This window comes from Neltuma alba, unplaced genomic scaffold (genome assembly GCF_004799145.2).
Source record: "Neltuma alba isolate B1F8T4 unplaced genomic scaffold, ASM479914v2 tig00012116_pilon, whole genome shotgun sequence".
Lineage (NCBI taxonomy): Eukaryota > Viridiplantae > Streptophyta > Magnoliopsida > Fabales > Fabaceae > Neltuma > Neltuma alba.
Window position 1 is genome coordinate 890001 of NW_021636668.1, and position 16563 is coordinate 906563.

At 36.7% G+C, this 16563-nt stretch overlaps 3 protein-coding genes across 4 annotated transcripts; 1 reads left to right on the top strand and 2 right to left on the bottom strand.

Moving 5' to 3' along the window:
• The first annotated feature begins 4647 nt into the window (after positions 1 to 4647).
• LOC114722932 (nuclear intron maturase 1, mitochondrial) lies at positions 4648 to 16261 on the top strand. Its single transcript, XM_028909052.1, is given in 3 exon segments — positions 4648 to 5914; positions 5917 to 7918; positions 16250 to 16261. Coding segments are annotated over 2 exon segments (2112 nt in total). The 5' UTR covers positions 4648 to 4662; the 3' UTR covers positions 6777 to 7918; positions 16250 to 16261.
• Positions 8377 to 9318, bottom strand: LOC114722934 (uncharacterized). The gene has a single exon (XM_028909054.1). It carries the CDS (start codon positions 9093 to 9095, stop codon positions 8637 to 8639), a length of 459 nt encoding a protein of 152 aa, XP_028764887.1. The 5' UTR covers positions 9096 to 9318; the 3' UTR covers positions 8377 to 8636.
• Positions 13399 to 16339, bottom strand: LOC114722933 (uncharacterized). Of its 2 annotated transcripts, XR_003738192.1 has the most exons (5): positions 16048 to 16339; positions 15757 to 15960; positions 14930 to 15490; positions 14549 to 14653; positions 13875 to 13927 (listed from the first exon to the last, which is right to left on the bottom strand). XR_003738192.1 is itself a non-coding variant. In XM_028909053.1 (4 exons), exons 1-4 carry the CDS (start codon positions 16298 to 16300, stop codon positions 13587 to 13589), a joined length of 1359 nt encoding a protein of 452 aa, XP_028764886.1. In that variant the 5' UTR covers positions 16301 to 16333; the 3' UTR covers positions 13399 to 13586. The 2 variants fall into 2 exon arrangements, 1 of the variants encoding a protein (XP_028764886.1); XM_028909053.1 differs by lacking the exon at positions 14549 to 14653 and having other exon boundaries at positions 13399 to 13927; positions 16048 to 16333.
• Between the last annotated feature and the right edge of the window lie 224 nt (positions 16340 to 16563).

A 16563-nucleotide genomic window follows, 5' to 3' on the forward strand; every position in this document is an offset into this window, starting at 1 on the left:
AACAAGTGAGCTTAATTAAATCTATAGTGACAGATCAGAGTTTTTACTTTTTTAAGGGAAAAAAGTAAATTATGTGGATTACGTGAAATAAAAAAAAAAGATGTTCAGTACTTGTGAAAAATTACTATTTGCTAAAATTTATATGCATTGTATATTATATAGTTTTTAAAAAAATAAGATTTTTAATCCTACTATTATAATTTTTTATTTTTAATACGTCTCTAATCGCAATGGTCAATGCATAAACTTTTTGTTTTTATTTTTAATATTCACTAAAGGCTGAAGTCTCGATCATGTTGTGAACGCCTGAACGTTAAACCTTTATTATTAAGATCATGAAATTGATGCGTACCCGTTATTTACCTTAGTCGATGATGGTTGAATCAATTACGTTTATTTTGTTTATTGGTCTTTTCCTTGCCTCTTTTGAGGCTGATAAATAAGGGCCCGCGATAGAAATTAAAGGGTTTTTTTTATTTTAATTATGAAATAGAAAAGAAAAGGAATAAACCAGAAGAAAATTGATCACCAAGTGACAACTTTAGGGCAATGGGTAAGGTTGAATGGGCTGGAGAGTAGCGACGATGGATGTTTACCATATGTTAGACTGCATTCAAATTGAAATTGAAATTAGTGTCACTGGATAAAATGAATCGCATGTATAGGTTAACTTCTGGGATACTGCTAAACGCCTCCTTAAGCTTTCTTTTTTTTTTTCTTTTTTTTTGTAAGACCTCCTTAAGTTTTTATTTGTGCATGAGTTTACGTATTCGATCCTTTGCAAGTCTATTGAGTGCTTGAGTTACTTCTGTTTGATGAAGGATAATAAAAATGACTCTTCATAAATACGTTGGGTGTGTTGGGTGGAGGATGATTAAAAAATTTTTAGTCCATCAAGTTTAACATCATTTTAATTTTGATCTCTAAAGTTTCAAACCATAAGTTTTTGTCTTTTAAGTTTTATTTTATCTAAAACATTAGTTTCTATAATCTAATAAAAATCTGAACCATTTTACTCTTTGAGGGACTAAAATCAAAGTAAGAATAAACTTAAAAGACCAAATATTATATTACCCCTAAAAAAATACTCTTTATAAATACTATCTCACTTTGTTTGACTTTTATTTTTGTCCTAAATATAAGACCCCAATCCATTTTGTCTCTTATATTTATTTATTTATTTCTAAGATAGTCCTTCTAATAATGGTAGTTATAACCAATATATTTGATTAGCAAGAATATTTTAGAAAATACAACATATATTTATTATAAATAGCTAACTTAATTATTTTTTAATCTGTTCAAATTAGTTAAATGGTTCTTATATTAAAAACTAGAGGTAGTATGCTACGTGGGCGAGTTGGAAAATGGTCACAAAATATACACACATCCTCACCGTAGCACTAACGCGAGGATCTAATTAGAATATGTTAGGCCGGCGAACGAAGCGTCCAGATTCACGAGCAACACAAAACTAAGCCTCAATATGTAATGCGAGTAACGCAGCCCATTTAAAGGGAAAGCGCTTCATGAACCCACAAAAAGTGAACTTTCTGTTTTATTCATTTTGCAGAATCAGGCTAAGTACATGGGGAGTTACCCCTTGATTTCAAAAGTCACCAACCCCTTGGAATACCCCGCCATTCTCAATCTCTGAGATCTTCTTATCATCATCGTTCCCTCAACTCAGATTCTCTTCTCATGATGGATGATCTCAATCAAAGCCTCAAGTGCTTGCGAACAACTCTGTTGATCTTTATCGTCATCTTCCTCCTCTCATCCTCTCACGCTACTTCTTCTCCAGTTTCTTCCCCAACCAAACAAATCCAACCCCAAAACGACCCTTCTTCCAGCGTTCCCATTATTTCCAGTCACTACCAAGCGTTCGACCTCAAGAACAGCGACCCCATCTTCCAAGAACGCTTCAAGAAGAGGTCGAAGAAGCACAGGAAGAAGAAGACGGCCAAGAACCTGCGGATGAAGCCCAGGCCTTTCTCTGTGATGCTCCCAAAGGGTCATGTCCCTCCCTCTCATTCGTCTCCTTGCCACAACAAATACCCAACCTCCATGTCCTTCCACTGCCATCTCGACCATAAAAATTGAAACCCCTCCCATGCACAGTCTGATATCAATATCTTCGCACGTTTTCGGTACTTCTCTGGAGGAAGCTGATAAAGATATATATGGCGCAATCGCATGATCTTGGTTAATATGCTTTTCAATTTTCCTTTACATTTTTTGTTTCTTCAGCTGCTTTCTTTTGATCTTGTTTCTCTTTCTCCAGCTTCAATGGAAAATATGACTCAAAAGGGGGGATGCTAAATGTGCAAGAATGTAATATGTCAGAGTACGTTATATATACAGTATAATAAATAGAAAGAAGCCATGATGTACCACTGCTAGCTCCTTGTTCATTATTTCTGCACATACTGGTTCTGTTATGGGGGCACTATTCTTCTACCTTCTTGTTCGATGTTTTTTTATTTTTCCAATTTCATAAGTAATTCTTTTACTGAAGGGTGGTATATATGTTTCTTGGAGTATGTAGTATTAGGGCGTATCAGGACTTAATTAGAATATAATGGGGTGAGAATATATATATATATATATATATATATATATATATAAGATAGCCGTTTAGCGCGGGCTCAGGTGAAATATAGAGGGGAAATGAGCCGGGAAATTAGAAAGAACCATGTGAAAATGTTTCGTTGGGCAAAGCAAAAAAATGGATTTGTAGTTTCGTGGCGTTTACTTTCTTTCATTCATGCATTGCGACGCTCTCCTGACGATGCGCCTCACAAATCCAGAAGACGGATCTATGTCCCAAGATATTAATTGTATATACCTCCTTAAAATAACAGTGAAAATATGACTTTTATTTGAGTTCGACAGCTTCATAATCGTAACGAGGAATTTAATTTACCTAGAGGAAAAAAAAATACGAATATCATCGACTCGAGCGATCTACGAACAAAAAGATAAACTAACTTCAGAGGTTACTATAGCTTTTACTTGATTTAGATTTATTTAGCAAGGAGAAGAACGAACAAGTTCAAACATACAATTTATCTACTTAACTTGCAGCGGCTTATTTACTATCTCCTGTCTTTAATATAAGATCCTGTTTGACTTTTATTTTGGTCCTAATTAAATATAAGACCCCAATTAATTTTATCTCTCATATTTACTTAATTTTTTCCAAAATAATCCTTCTAATAATTATAGTTCTAGTCAATACACTTTATTAGTAATGATATTTTGGGAAAGACAACACTTATTTAGAATAAATAACCAATTCAATTTACTTCCTTAATCTCTTCAAATTAGTCAACTGGCTTTTATAATTATGACCGGAGGTAGTATTTATTTTTTGTATGGCTATTTGATTGATTATATTGAGTCGGATTCAAATATTGTCAAACTCAAGTAAAAATAGGTACTTGATCTCTTGGATTTACATGAACTCAAGACTCTGTATTTAAGAAGGTTAAGCTACTTCCACTCAAATTAACACCTATTAGTAGGCGGCATCTTCTTCTATACTGTGCAAAATTCACATACCACTAAGAAATAGACGCGCATAAAATAATTCAATGTATCGCAAAAAAAAAGAAAGTGAATCTATCTATTAAATTAAATTAAAATGCGTGTTATACAATACTCCATTAATAACGGCAAAACTTTCATCACATCAGTGCATGTTACTTCTATGAAGAGAAGCAATGCCTACTATGTAATTAATACTAGTACAAATTTTAAAGATTAAACCTTGCAGCTTTTGGTTAAAAAATAAAAACCATTATAACTCGATCTATTTTTTTTTAATAATGTATAGCTCGATTTAGTCGAACGATAGCTTTAGCCTTGTCTTCGTCTTTCATTTTGCTTCGGCCTTTTGCCTTACCGGACATTGCACGATTACAACATCCCGCAGGAGACACATTCTTGATTTCTTGTGGGTTGTGAGGCAACGTTCATGTCCTGATTGGCAGCTTCACAAAGCCAATACTATGCTACATTCGAATTACTCCTCTCGTCCTTAATATATGAATTAATTATTGAGTTGGTTTTATTTTTAAATATAAGACTAATTTATCATATTTATCAATTTTCTCTAAATTATCTATATGGATACTCCCTCAATTATAATCAAGTAGAAGAGAGAGATAAGGTATTAAAAAAGATGATTATGGTGTTTTAGAAAAAATGTGTCACATTTCTTATAATTAACTAACTTACCTAACTTCCTTAATTTAATCAAATTAGTTAAATGGGTCTTATATTAAGAATCGGATGAGTAGTTAGATTTAATATAATTTTGGCTGCTGGGTGAGATTTGATTATTAAAAAAACAATACATATAAATTTATCACGTATTTCGGTATAATTATAATTTATATGTTCAAGACATTTAAGACTAAATAATTTCCCCGTAAGACCGTTAGTTTTTTTTATTTTTGAAAAAATGTATATTAATGTCCCTGTATGGGTTTCCCTCTTCTTCTTCTTTTTAACTTTTTTAAAAATGGGCTTCTCTTCTTCTTTTTTTTTTTTTTTGGGGCGTCGAGAGTGGGGCGAGAAAGCATGCGTTGACGAGGCGGGGCGATAGGATGATATGAATACGATGGCCAGCACGCCCCAAAATGCCAAACCGAAGAAATGTCACTGAGGAAAGCCATCGAACACCTTCAGTGCCCTCGTTCGTCTTTCCTCAAAACTCTTTCTTCGATTCCTTTCGCCTCTCCTTTTTCCACGAGTTCACTGCAACGGCCATCTCTAAAAACTACGAACCCAATCCAACTTCTAAACCACCACGAACACAAAGACCAGGACCCTTACTCTCTGCTCAAAGAAGATCCTATTGATATATGCAGCTCTCTTTGGGTCAAAACCTTCTCCTCCCCACCAAACACTACCTTCCCCAACCTCACTGGCTTTCTCTCCAAATTCGATCTCTGGGTTCTGGCCTACCAGCGATCTTGCGCCCATGTGACTGGTACTTTTCCTCCCCGAAACGCCATTCATTCTCATGTTCTGCGGGACCTGCTCTCTCTTCGGAACGCCGTCATTCACGGACGATTTGCATGGAACAAGAAGACCCAGCAATTCATTCGCAGCCCCAATGACAAGCCTCTCTCGAAACCATTGTCTAAGCGCAAGCTTCAAGCAATTCTCGAGTCCAGTGAGCCTTGTTTTCAGGACAGGATCGTTCAGGAGGTGTTGTTGTTGATTTTAGAGCCTATTTTCGAAGCTCGGTTTTCAGCAAAGTCACACGCTTTTCGACCTGGCCGAAGTGCCCACACCGTTATTCGGACAATTCGGAGTAATTTTGCTGGCTATTTATGGTTTTTGAGGGGCAATTTGAGTGAGATTTTGGAAAATGTGGATAAAAATATGGTGATGGGTTGTCTTGAAAAGGCTATCAAGGATAGGAAAGTACTGAGTTTGATCAAATCTGCACTTAAACAGCCGGTGAGACGTAAGTCACATAATGATGAAACTGAAGAGTCGAAGAAGGATAAGAAAAGGAAAGGTACTAAGAAGAAGATTCTCAATGAGAATGAACCAAAGCCGGACCCATATTGGTTAAGGACATTCTACAATTTTGCCCCGGAGGAGGCTGCTAAGGTACCATCTTATGGTCATTGTGGAATTTTAAGTCCCTTACTTGCTAATATTTGCCTTAATGAATTGGATCATGTGATGGAAGAAATGATAATTGAGTTTTTCAGACCGTGCAAGTCTGACTCAATATGGAAATATTCTATTGATGATGGCTGTCATAACCCTGCTTGGCCAGAGTTTGTTCCATCTAGTGGGAAGCAAAAAACTAGGAAGATGGATTACATAAGATATGGAGGTCATTTCCTGATTGGGATCCGAGGTCCTAGAGAGGATGCTGCGGAGATTAGGAAGAAGTTATTGAATTTTCTGAGGATGCGTTTGGGATACGGTTGGATAATTCAAAGGTGGAGATCGAACATATTACAAGGGGAATCCAATTCTTGGACCATATGATATGCCGAAGGGTGATACATCCAACCTTACGTTACACAGCTTCGGGAGGCAACATAGTGAGTGAAAAGGGTGTAGGAACTTTGCTTTCAGTCACTGCTAGTTTACAACAATGCATTCGCCAGTTTCGGAGGCTTGAGTTGCTGAAGGGAGACAAAGACCCTGAGCCGCTGCCATGTACTCCTATGTTGTATTCAAGTCAAGCTCATACGAACTCCCAAATGAATAAATTCCTCGAGACCATGGCTGATTGGTATAGATATGCTGACAACCGTAAGAAAGTTGTTGGGTTTTGTGCATATGTAATTCGTAGCTCTTTGGCTAAGTTGTATGCTGCTAGGTACAGGCTAAAATCTCGTGCCAAGGTGTATGGAATAGCTTCGAGAAATCTTAGTCGACCTTTGAGAGAGAGTAGCAACAATTCTGCTCCTGAATATTCTGACCTTTTGAGGATGGGGCTGGTTGATGCAATTGAAGGTGTTCAGTTTTCACGGATGTCTCTAATTCCTTCTTGTGATTACGCTCCATTCCCAAGGAACTGGATCCCAGATCATGAGAAGGTGTTGCGTGAGTATACGAAACTTGATAATCCGAAGTCTTTTTTTGACTTGCTTAGGTCCATTAAACAAGAAGGTTTGAGTCTTCCTCAAGATGAAATATCTCAAATGATGTGGGATTTTAAGACTCTAGGGATTCGTCATTTTCAATCTGATGGAGATAAAGAAAGAAAAGAGGATTTAGAAGAGGCACATGGGTAGGTTTACCAGTGATTAAATTAATGAAATATTCCTATCTAAAGTTTGCACCACATCTTTGGCTGTTTATTAGAATTGTCAAGTACACTTCAACTATTTAGAGTGTGAAGGCCCTTCAACTAATTTTCTTTAGTTGTTGCACGAAGTTCTTGCTCATGCTGGGATAATCCATATATCTGGTAGGATGCATCCACGACACAGGTGCAACTGACATGAGGTTGTTGTAATGGGATTGACATTATAGAGCAGGCCAAAAGGTTGATTTGGTATTTAACTGAATGTATCAGGCTACAACATGCCTTGGCTGTTGGCAGCTTTGTGGGTTAAAGTTGGAGGGTGTGAAATTTGTTGAAATAGTGACTATTCATGTCTCCTTAGATCCACCACTTACAGATTAATGTCTTGTAGGATTTGATGACTTTGTTTCATCTGAAGACTTTGGTTACTTAAAAACACTGGTCATGAAGTACTCAAGAGGAACTGTATGTGCTGGGGACATTTGAGAGTTAAAAGGTTACATCTTTGGAATACCCAAAAGAAAAAAAAATCATCTTAATCTACTACTTGTTATTCAAGTTGGCTGGATTGCTGGAATTCTTTGTGGATATTGGTGCCTGACCAATTACAGTTGAAGATTCACTATTCTTCAAAAGCATGTTTGGCGAAAGGTTATGATGATAGCCAGAGAAGTGTATACAGTGTAACGTAAATAATAATTGAGAGTTGATCCATGAGCTTCTGGCTGTTTGTTTTGTAGAATATGAACAACAACGTTCGATGGGTGACTTTGAAACCAATTAGTGGAGAGAAAGAAGTGTGTACAGATTTCATCTCAACTTCCCTCTAGCTTCCCTGTAACAAATTTGAATTGAGGATTTCAACTTAACAATGTTGAATAGTGTTTCTTGGGCAAGCGCAGAAGAAATGTTTACTTGTGTCTTACTGTGTTTATTTTATTAGAAGTTATCTTGGCTGGAGATAGGAGGTCATCAGGTAATGCTAGCGTGGAGCAGTGGCAGTACTAGTTTCTTTAAAACTTGATTCAGAAAAATCACTCGAATCAGGATGCTTTATTAACAGGATTTTCAATTTCCAATTTTTCATAGTGCCTGGCCTTCTCATTCCTCCTAACATTCAATGTTCATGTGTCTGTTTGCGGAGAATTTCGTCTTTTTCGAGTGTCAAACGTGTTACTTTCACGGAAGATTCAAAACGTTATGCAACTGTGTAATGCAGAAACGTGAAAAGCTGGCGAGGTTGGTGGCTGGCCTTTTTTCCCCCGCAGGGTTGGTATTGGTAAATGATGCGGGTGTTTTTTTTAATATCAAACAGCATTTTCTATGGGGCTTTCAGGTTAGGTCATTTGAAGCACAGGTTCAAGCTGTGGTCTCGTCTCTTATGAAGACAATCATTGAATTACTTTATGTTTCTGTTATTAATGTCATTTGGCCGTTTTATATATATAATATAAAGAATCACAACAGTTCAACCTTACAAAAGATCAATCCACGCATTCAGCTTCCCAATTTCAGCTAACCTTGGCGCAAGCAACAACGTATAGCATTGACTTTCTTGTTCAGGGGAATCTTGGCTTAAACATAAATATCATCAGTATCAATCCATCAATATACAGAAGAGATTATTTATAAATCACGATTAGTATAATTAGTATGTCACAGCACAAATTCTATACAAGGCAAACTCGATTACTTGGGCAAGATTTGCTGTTTCAAGCAGTCGTATATTACTGGAAATTGAATAAAAAGATCAAATAAAATAAAATCCTTAAATTACATTTTTATTTGGATTGAATTATTCCATCTGATGGAACGAGCCCAAGTTTTTGGGGTAATTCTTCTTGCCTTACTGGTTACCATCCCTCTCCTCTTGTTCTTCTTCTTGGAGTTGAAAAGCCGAAACAGGAAAGGATCTGGAGATGCCGCTGGTGTTAGCGAAGGTAATCTTAGCGGAATCAGGATCGTCTATGAAGATATCGGAGATAGTGACCCAAAAGAACAGCTCCTTGCTCTTCACCCCAGTCACCTTTCTCATCCGGTGCTTCTCGACGAAGGCGGTGACCTCGCACTCGTACGAAACGGTGCGTCGAATGGCCTCAAACCTGTGCTCCTTCCTCTGCTTCTGCTTGAGCCAGACGAAGCCAGTGGAGCGATTGTGACCCACCTCGATGATGTCGTCCAAGGGGAGCAATCCTTTGGGCAGGCAAATCTCATCCAGCAGCTCGCGCGACTTATGCTTGCAGAGATCTTCGCCATGGTAAATCTCAGCGTTGTCTCTGTGGGTTGCGATCAGCCGTGTGGCCATTGACGCAAAGCTAAGAAGAGCTTATTTGAGGCTTGAGGAATTTCGCTGAGATGGGTTTCACAATTAAGTACAAGGCCTTATATTGGGGGAAAACAGAGAATATATCGTGAAACAGAAGAGGAGGAGGAGGAAATTTCAATGGAAGAAGAATCCAAGAGACGCAGCTAGTGGGAATGCGATGCTGGTGATTGAATGCGATTGGCGTGATTGCGTGTATTTGTCACACACAAATCGTTTACCCAAGAAAAGAAATGTTCAATATTTGGTTTTGCAAAATTAACTACATTTTATATTGGGAAAATGACATTGAGGTCCCATGCAACACAAAATACTACAAAAAGGTCCCAGGAAATTTGGTAATGATTTTGAAGTCCCAAAGGGACTTCAGTGCAATTTGATGAATTACAAAATGACGCCTCTGCCCCTGGTGAAATGCCTTGTTTTTCAGTCTGAAATGAACACTCTGTACGCAGGAAGCAAGAGAGAAAAAACCCAAACTTCATTCTGCTTCTTCTCCCATTCCCATCTGAAAATCTCATCCACTCTATTAATGTTAATCATTGACAAAAATCGCTTGTGTTTTTGGTTTGGTGTGTGTTTGGTCATTCAAGTTGGGGTTTTATTATAGGTGGGTAGGGTGATTATGGGTGTTCTGTTTCTGGGTATATTGTGGGTGGATTGAAGGTGGGTTTGCTCTGTCTGGGCATGGTTTAGGGGGAACTGATGAGAAAGATGAAGGTTGGTGTGATTAGAAACCCTTACTGCGAAATAGGAAAATATGTTGTCAATAGAGCCGCGACAGTTGTCAATATAGCTCCTTGACTTGTCAATAATAACAGCATTGTACAGATTTACATTAACTGATTTTTTAAATTTTTTACACAAAGGCCATGACCTTCTGTACCTTGACTCATTAGTAGAGGTCACAAAAAGAGGAAGAAGAGGCAACAAAGAAGGGTGAGTAGTTACATGAGGCAAAACAAAAAAAAAAGCCACTTTGATCCTAGACAAATGATGGCAAAAGAATTTTTTCATAAATAGAAGTGACATAAATTTTTTTGGTAGATGTCACAACACACACAAATAATTAGTTTAATACTGGATACATGCAACTATTTGTTTTTTTTAATGGGGTTATAAAATCAGTGTAATTACCTGTATATGAAGTTGTAAATGAAAGTTAGCTGTGTATTACATTCTGATGCATAGTTTGTTGTCATTATCCACACCCTTCATTGTCAATACATGCTTCGTCACTTGTCACTCACTGCACCATCAGTTGTCAATTAATGTACTGATATAAATTTTAAAAAAAATATGATTTTTATTATATAATGTTATACAACGTCATACAATATCACTAATTCCTCAAAACTAATATATTTTTTATAATATGATATAGAATAGCTATTAAAAGTCAATAATCATTGATATGAAATCATAAAATCACTTGTCATAAACAACATATTCACTTGTTAATGGTTTCAGTGTAACTTGGCATGTTAGATTCTGCTGTCATTTCAATCGTCATTATTCGCACCCTACATTGTTATTAGACCTATTATAACTTGTCAATGGAGCATTGTAACTTGTCAATTAATTTGCTGATATAAGTTGTCAACAATATGAATTCAAGTTACATAACCTGTTTTAGTATCATATGATATCTTTAATTACTCTGTCATATTATATTTTGATTATATTGTCATATATAATTATTATTAATGAAGTGTTAATGATGGCACTATGACTTGTCAATGGAAGCATTATGATTTATCAATGGTGGCACTATGACTTATCAATGGTAGCACACTGACTTGTCAATGGTAGCACTGTGACTTGTTGTTCACCGAATAACTTCTCGAAAGGTTTGGGCACTGCGGCGGATATGATTAGGTGCCCCGGTGCCTTACACAGAATGGCAACTCCTTGGGACAGATGGGGGTGCCGCGATAGATATGGTCAGACGCCGCAGCGGATTATCAGTTGTCAATGGTGGCACACTAACTTGTCAATGGTGGCACTGTAACTTGCCAATAGAGTACTGTGACTTGTTAATGTAGGCACTGTCTCTTATCAATTGAACATAAATCTGAGTAACACCTTCTTCTTAATAATTATATTTTAATGCAAATATCACTTAACATTATAAATAAATGACACCTCCAGTTATAAAAATTTTGAACATTAATTATTAATATTCACACATTCATTTGTTATAAAATTGTTATATTACTTGTTATTAACTTCTATTATATTATTTGTTATTTTGGATAACTCAGGTTGTTAATTTCTACGCCAGATGCTGTTGAGCTATACACAACTGAGAATTTCAAAAGAAATGAGTCACTTTCTTTTCTAGCAATTGATGATATAATTTCCCTCAATTCTTTATAACTTGTGCCCTCCTTTATATTGTTGTTCTTACACTACCTCCCACATATCTCATATCATCTTCTCTATCATTTATAAACTTTCTCTCTATGTGAACAAAGCAAAATATATGCTTTTCAGATGTATTCGCTATCAGTAATTTAAACCTGCATCAAGAATCATGCAACTGTCATTGACAAGTTAAGGAGCTACGTTGACAACTGTCGTGGCACACATTGACAACTATCACGGCCTGATTGACAACACAATATCCCATTTCGTGCTAAGAGTTTCTACCCACACTAAACTTCATCTTTTTCTTCCTTTGCTACTAAACTAACATCAGCACAGAGCAAAACCATTAACAAGTGAATTTGTTGTTCATGACAAGTGATTTTATAACTTCATATCAGTGATAATTGACTTTTAGTAACTATTCTATATCACATTATAAAAAATGGATTAGTTTTGAGGAATTAGTGATATTGTATGACGTTGTATAACATTATGTAACGAAAATCATATTTTTTTAAATTTATATCAGCACATTAATTGACAACTGATGGTGCAGTGAGTGACAAGTGACGAAGTATATATTGACAATCAAGGGTGCGGATAATGACAACTAACTATGTATCAGAATGTAATACACAGTTAACTTTCATTTACAACTTCATATACAGGTAATTACATTGATTTTATAACCCCATTAAAAAAAACAAATAGTTGCATGTATCCAGTATTAAACTAATTATTTGTGTGTGTTGTGACATCTACCAAAAAAATTTATATCACTTCTATTTATGAAAAAATTCTTTTGCCATCATTTGTCTAGGATCAAAGTGGCTTTTTTTTTTTGTTTTGTCTCATGTAACTACTCACCCTTCTTTGTTGCCTCTTCTTCCTCTTTTTGTGACCTCTACCAATGAGTCAAGGTACAGAAGGCCATGGCCTTTGTGTAAAAAATTTAAAAAATCAGTTAATGTAAATCTGTACAATGTTGTTATTATTGACAAGTCAAGGAGCTATATTGACAACTGTCGCGGCTCTATTGACAACATATTTTCCTATTTCGCAGTAAGGGTTTCTAATCACACCAACCTTCATCTTTCTCATCAGTTCCCCCTAAACCATGCCCAGACAGAGCAAACCCACCTTCAATCCACCCACAATATACCCAGAAACAGAACACCCATAATCACCCTACCCACCTATAATAAAACCCCAACTTGAATGACCAAACACACACCAAACCAAAAACACAAGCGATTTTTGCCAATGATTAACATTAATAGAGTGGATGAGATTTTCAGATGGGAATAGGAGAAGAAGCATAATGAAGTTTGGGTTTTTTCTCTCTTGCTTCCTGCGTACAGAGTGTTCATTTCAGACTGAAAAACAAGGCATTTCACCAGGGGCAGAGGCGTCATTTTGTAATTCATCAAATTGCACTGAAGTCCCTTTGGGACTTCAGAATCATTACCAAATTTCCTGGGACCTTTTTGTAGTATTTTGTGTTGTATGGGACCTCAATGTCATTTTCCCTTTTATATTTAAGGCAAACTTTAGATGAGAGAGCCAATATTTAATGATTTTTCTCATAATATAATAGGGGAAATGAACTCGGCACGCTCTCTCCTGCCTGGTCAGCTTTTTCCCTGCAAAAGAACTCTTGATATCTTTCCTTCCTTCATCTGTCAGCGGATCTCCTTTGTACTTAACAAAGACAAAACCAATCATCAGACCAGTTTCAGTATCCAGACTCCTTATAATTGATGTGAACATTTCGATTTAAAATTTTTAATTAATCATTTTTAAATAAAAAATAATTTTTTAAAAAGAAATAGTTAAGGAATTATCTCTATTTTAAATTTTATACATATTTAAATAATTATTTTAAACAAATAAAAATAAAAAAATAAAATTCGAATTATTCAAATAAGATACAAACGATTCAGATATGATGAGTTTAGAATACTCTAATCAACCATAAGATCCTGTTTCTTTACAGCTCCACGTTTCATCCTCTTCTTGAATATAATATACACTAATAAATTGCGAATTCTTGGCTTGTGAGCAAGAAAGCAGTGATGGGTGACAAAGAAAGTAGTGATCAGATCACTGATCATCATCGTCCCACATAACAGAAAGATACTTGTGACACTTGCTGCCATTCACGTACGGCAAATCAGATCCTACTCTTCTGGTTCGGGTGGCAGCCTTCCTGTTCGACACTTGATGGGCGTGCCTGAGATTGTGTCGAAACTCGACCACCACTTGTTCGAAGACTTCAGCCTCAAACATGTTGAGCCTCAGCTTTGGTCTCATGTGATCTCTCACAAACGCAAATGCCAGTTGGTCTCTCGGGTTGAATCCTTCCAACTCGTTGAAAATCAGACACGACCACAGGTTGCTTCTCAGTCCATGCTTCCTAAGTATCAGAGCACTGTCCGGTACATCTGCCACATCCATCCATTTCACAAATTACTACCACCTTGTTTTTTAAATTTATGATTTTTTATATAAATATTCCTAGTAATTATACATAGTTCTCATTAGAAGATAATTTCAATGCACATGATTAAAAATGGTCTTTTAAAAAAATCAACACACGTTTTGTTATAAATTAACCAACTTAACTAGTTTTCTTAATCTTCTCAAATTGATTATTTAGTTTTTATATTAAGAATGAGATATAGTACATTTTTTATAGATTATGGTTATTTCAAGTTAGATAACCGAGGGTCTTGACTGTGCTTGATACTTTCTAGATGCAAATCCCATTTATTTTGCCGAGAGAATGAAGAGAGACTTCATCCTCCTCATGTTTTCCCGAGGCTCTATCAACTGACCTTCCTTGGATGAGCCGTCCCTGTTAAACTCATCATGATTATGATATTGATCATAATGATCCTCACAGCACGCTAGAGCGTTTCAAATTCCTAAAAATAATCATTCGGATAAAGATTTCCACCTCGGCTCCTCCTAACTTATTAATTAATCCCACAAATACAACCCAAGTCCCTTCAATTGTGGAATGTCTACTTTTATAAGCTTCGAATTTAAGCAAATTTGATTACCTTTACGACAAGTACGCTTACTTTTTCAGGCTCAAGCTAGCTATCTATCACATCATTTTCAAATACTTCATAATGCGGTGACCAAATATATCAAGGAGCCAAGTCCTTCTCAAATAAGCAACACAGATGTTAAACCTTCTAGTGAATCTCATTGAATCTGATCCGAATTGGATCCAACTTGCAAATAGGGTACAAGCAGTTTCATATATTCTAACTAAGTTTCATTTTAAAAACATTTGCATAGCAAATGAAATCCCACGAAGCATGCATGCAAGCACAAGATGAACAAAAATTTAACAAGACTTCATATCTATTTTTAACAGGCGAGCTTTTATATTAAAGAAGTACGAAAAGAATGAGAGCAAGTGCAGAGAAATATACCTGAGGCATAGGGCAGCTTGGAGGGGCTCCAAGGTTGGAGGCCATAGTCACAATAGGTCTCCATCTGCAACTTCAAGGCGTTAACATCCCACCATTTCTTCCACCTCGCGGTGGCCATGGCTTCCTCCATTGTATGAACATAATAAGGGTGTTTTGATATGGCTATGTCCACATTCTCAGATATCACCAGTGAGTGTATCAGCAACAATGGATCCACCACTAATTGCAGCTTCGCATCGACCCATATGCTGAACTTGGAGTTTGGGAACAGCCTGTGAACTAAATATTTGGGTATCACTCCATTCATTGCTGGGTTCTCATACAAATCCTCCCTTGAAACCTTCACAAGCCTCCATGCTCCTACCTTGTATTCTGTTGATTCTGATGAAACTATTCCGTGGTATTGAAGCCCTTTGAGGGTGATGTCGTCTATGAACATGAAGAAACATACATAGTCTAATGTTTTGGATCCTAAGCCTCTTGGTTGTCTCACCTTGTCGTGGTCGTTGAAGAGGGCTGAAACTACCACCAGACCATCACATTTCTCCATCGCCATTTGATCTGAACCGAGACATAAAAGAACAAGCACTTCGTGTAAAGTTCAGAAACAACAAAACACTCTGAAAATTAATGCAGAAGGTACTAAAGAATGAATGATTTGTAACAGGACAAAGCTCTGAAAATTATGCCCTGAATTACATCATGAAAGAAAACAAAGCACTTTAAGGCCTAACTAAGTAGATAGACAGCAACTTGGCCTGTTATTTTGTGCACAGGGGGAAAGAGAAGTGAATTCAGAATATCGGTTTCATTCAAGTGAGACATACCAGAATCTAGGATTGGAAATTTCTTGAGGAATCCACAAGGAATTTTCCGGTCATCATTTTGATGATCGAAATAAGAAAACCTTCTCTTGGCACTGAAATTCCCACCGAAACTGTCAGAATTCCCCTGCATATACTTAAGAACACGCGGGGAAGATGAAGACTGATCGCGGAAATTCTGGACATCCTTCAAAGCATCCCAGTAATCTAGAATCAAGAAACCATAAATCACATTTTTTTATCAAAAAACAGATCAATTATAACGAAGAGGAAGGATTAGAATTTAGAAATTACCTGAGAAGAAAACAGGGGAAGAGCAGGTGGAGCGAGTGGTTGAAGCGGCATACTTGTGGGGATGATAAGAGGAATTGTAGGAAAAGAGAGAGGAATGGATAGGATCGAAGGGGGATGATCGGAGGAGGCATTTGGATTGAGAGAGAAAGGTGTAGAGAGCAAGAGAGAGGGAAGAGAAGAGATAGAACAGAGAGAAACAGAGGAACTTTGAATGGAGAATGAGAGGTTTTGAGGTAGTTATTATCTTCCCCATAATGCGTCAGATTCACAGATTTCGATTCCTTACATTTTCCTATTTGATCTCGCAATCACGTTTTTCTGGAGAAAAAGTCATCATGAGCATGAATGAAAGACTCAAAGAATGTTCCATTTTTGTGGCTTTCGACTGCCAACCAGTTTTGATGTTGAAGTTTTGTCAACAAGTGGGAGAGTGCCAACAAAAACAAAACGAAGGGACCAAACAACATTAAAATACTAAACATAATCCTCCCTGAATATATATTTCTATGTTATGTA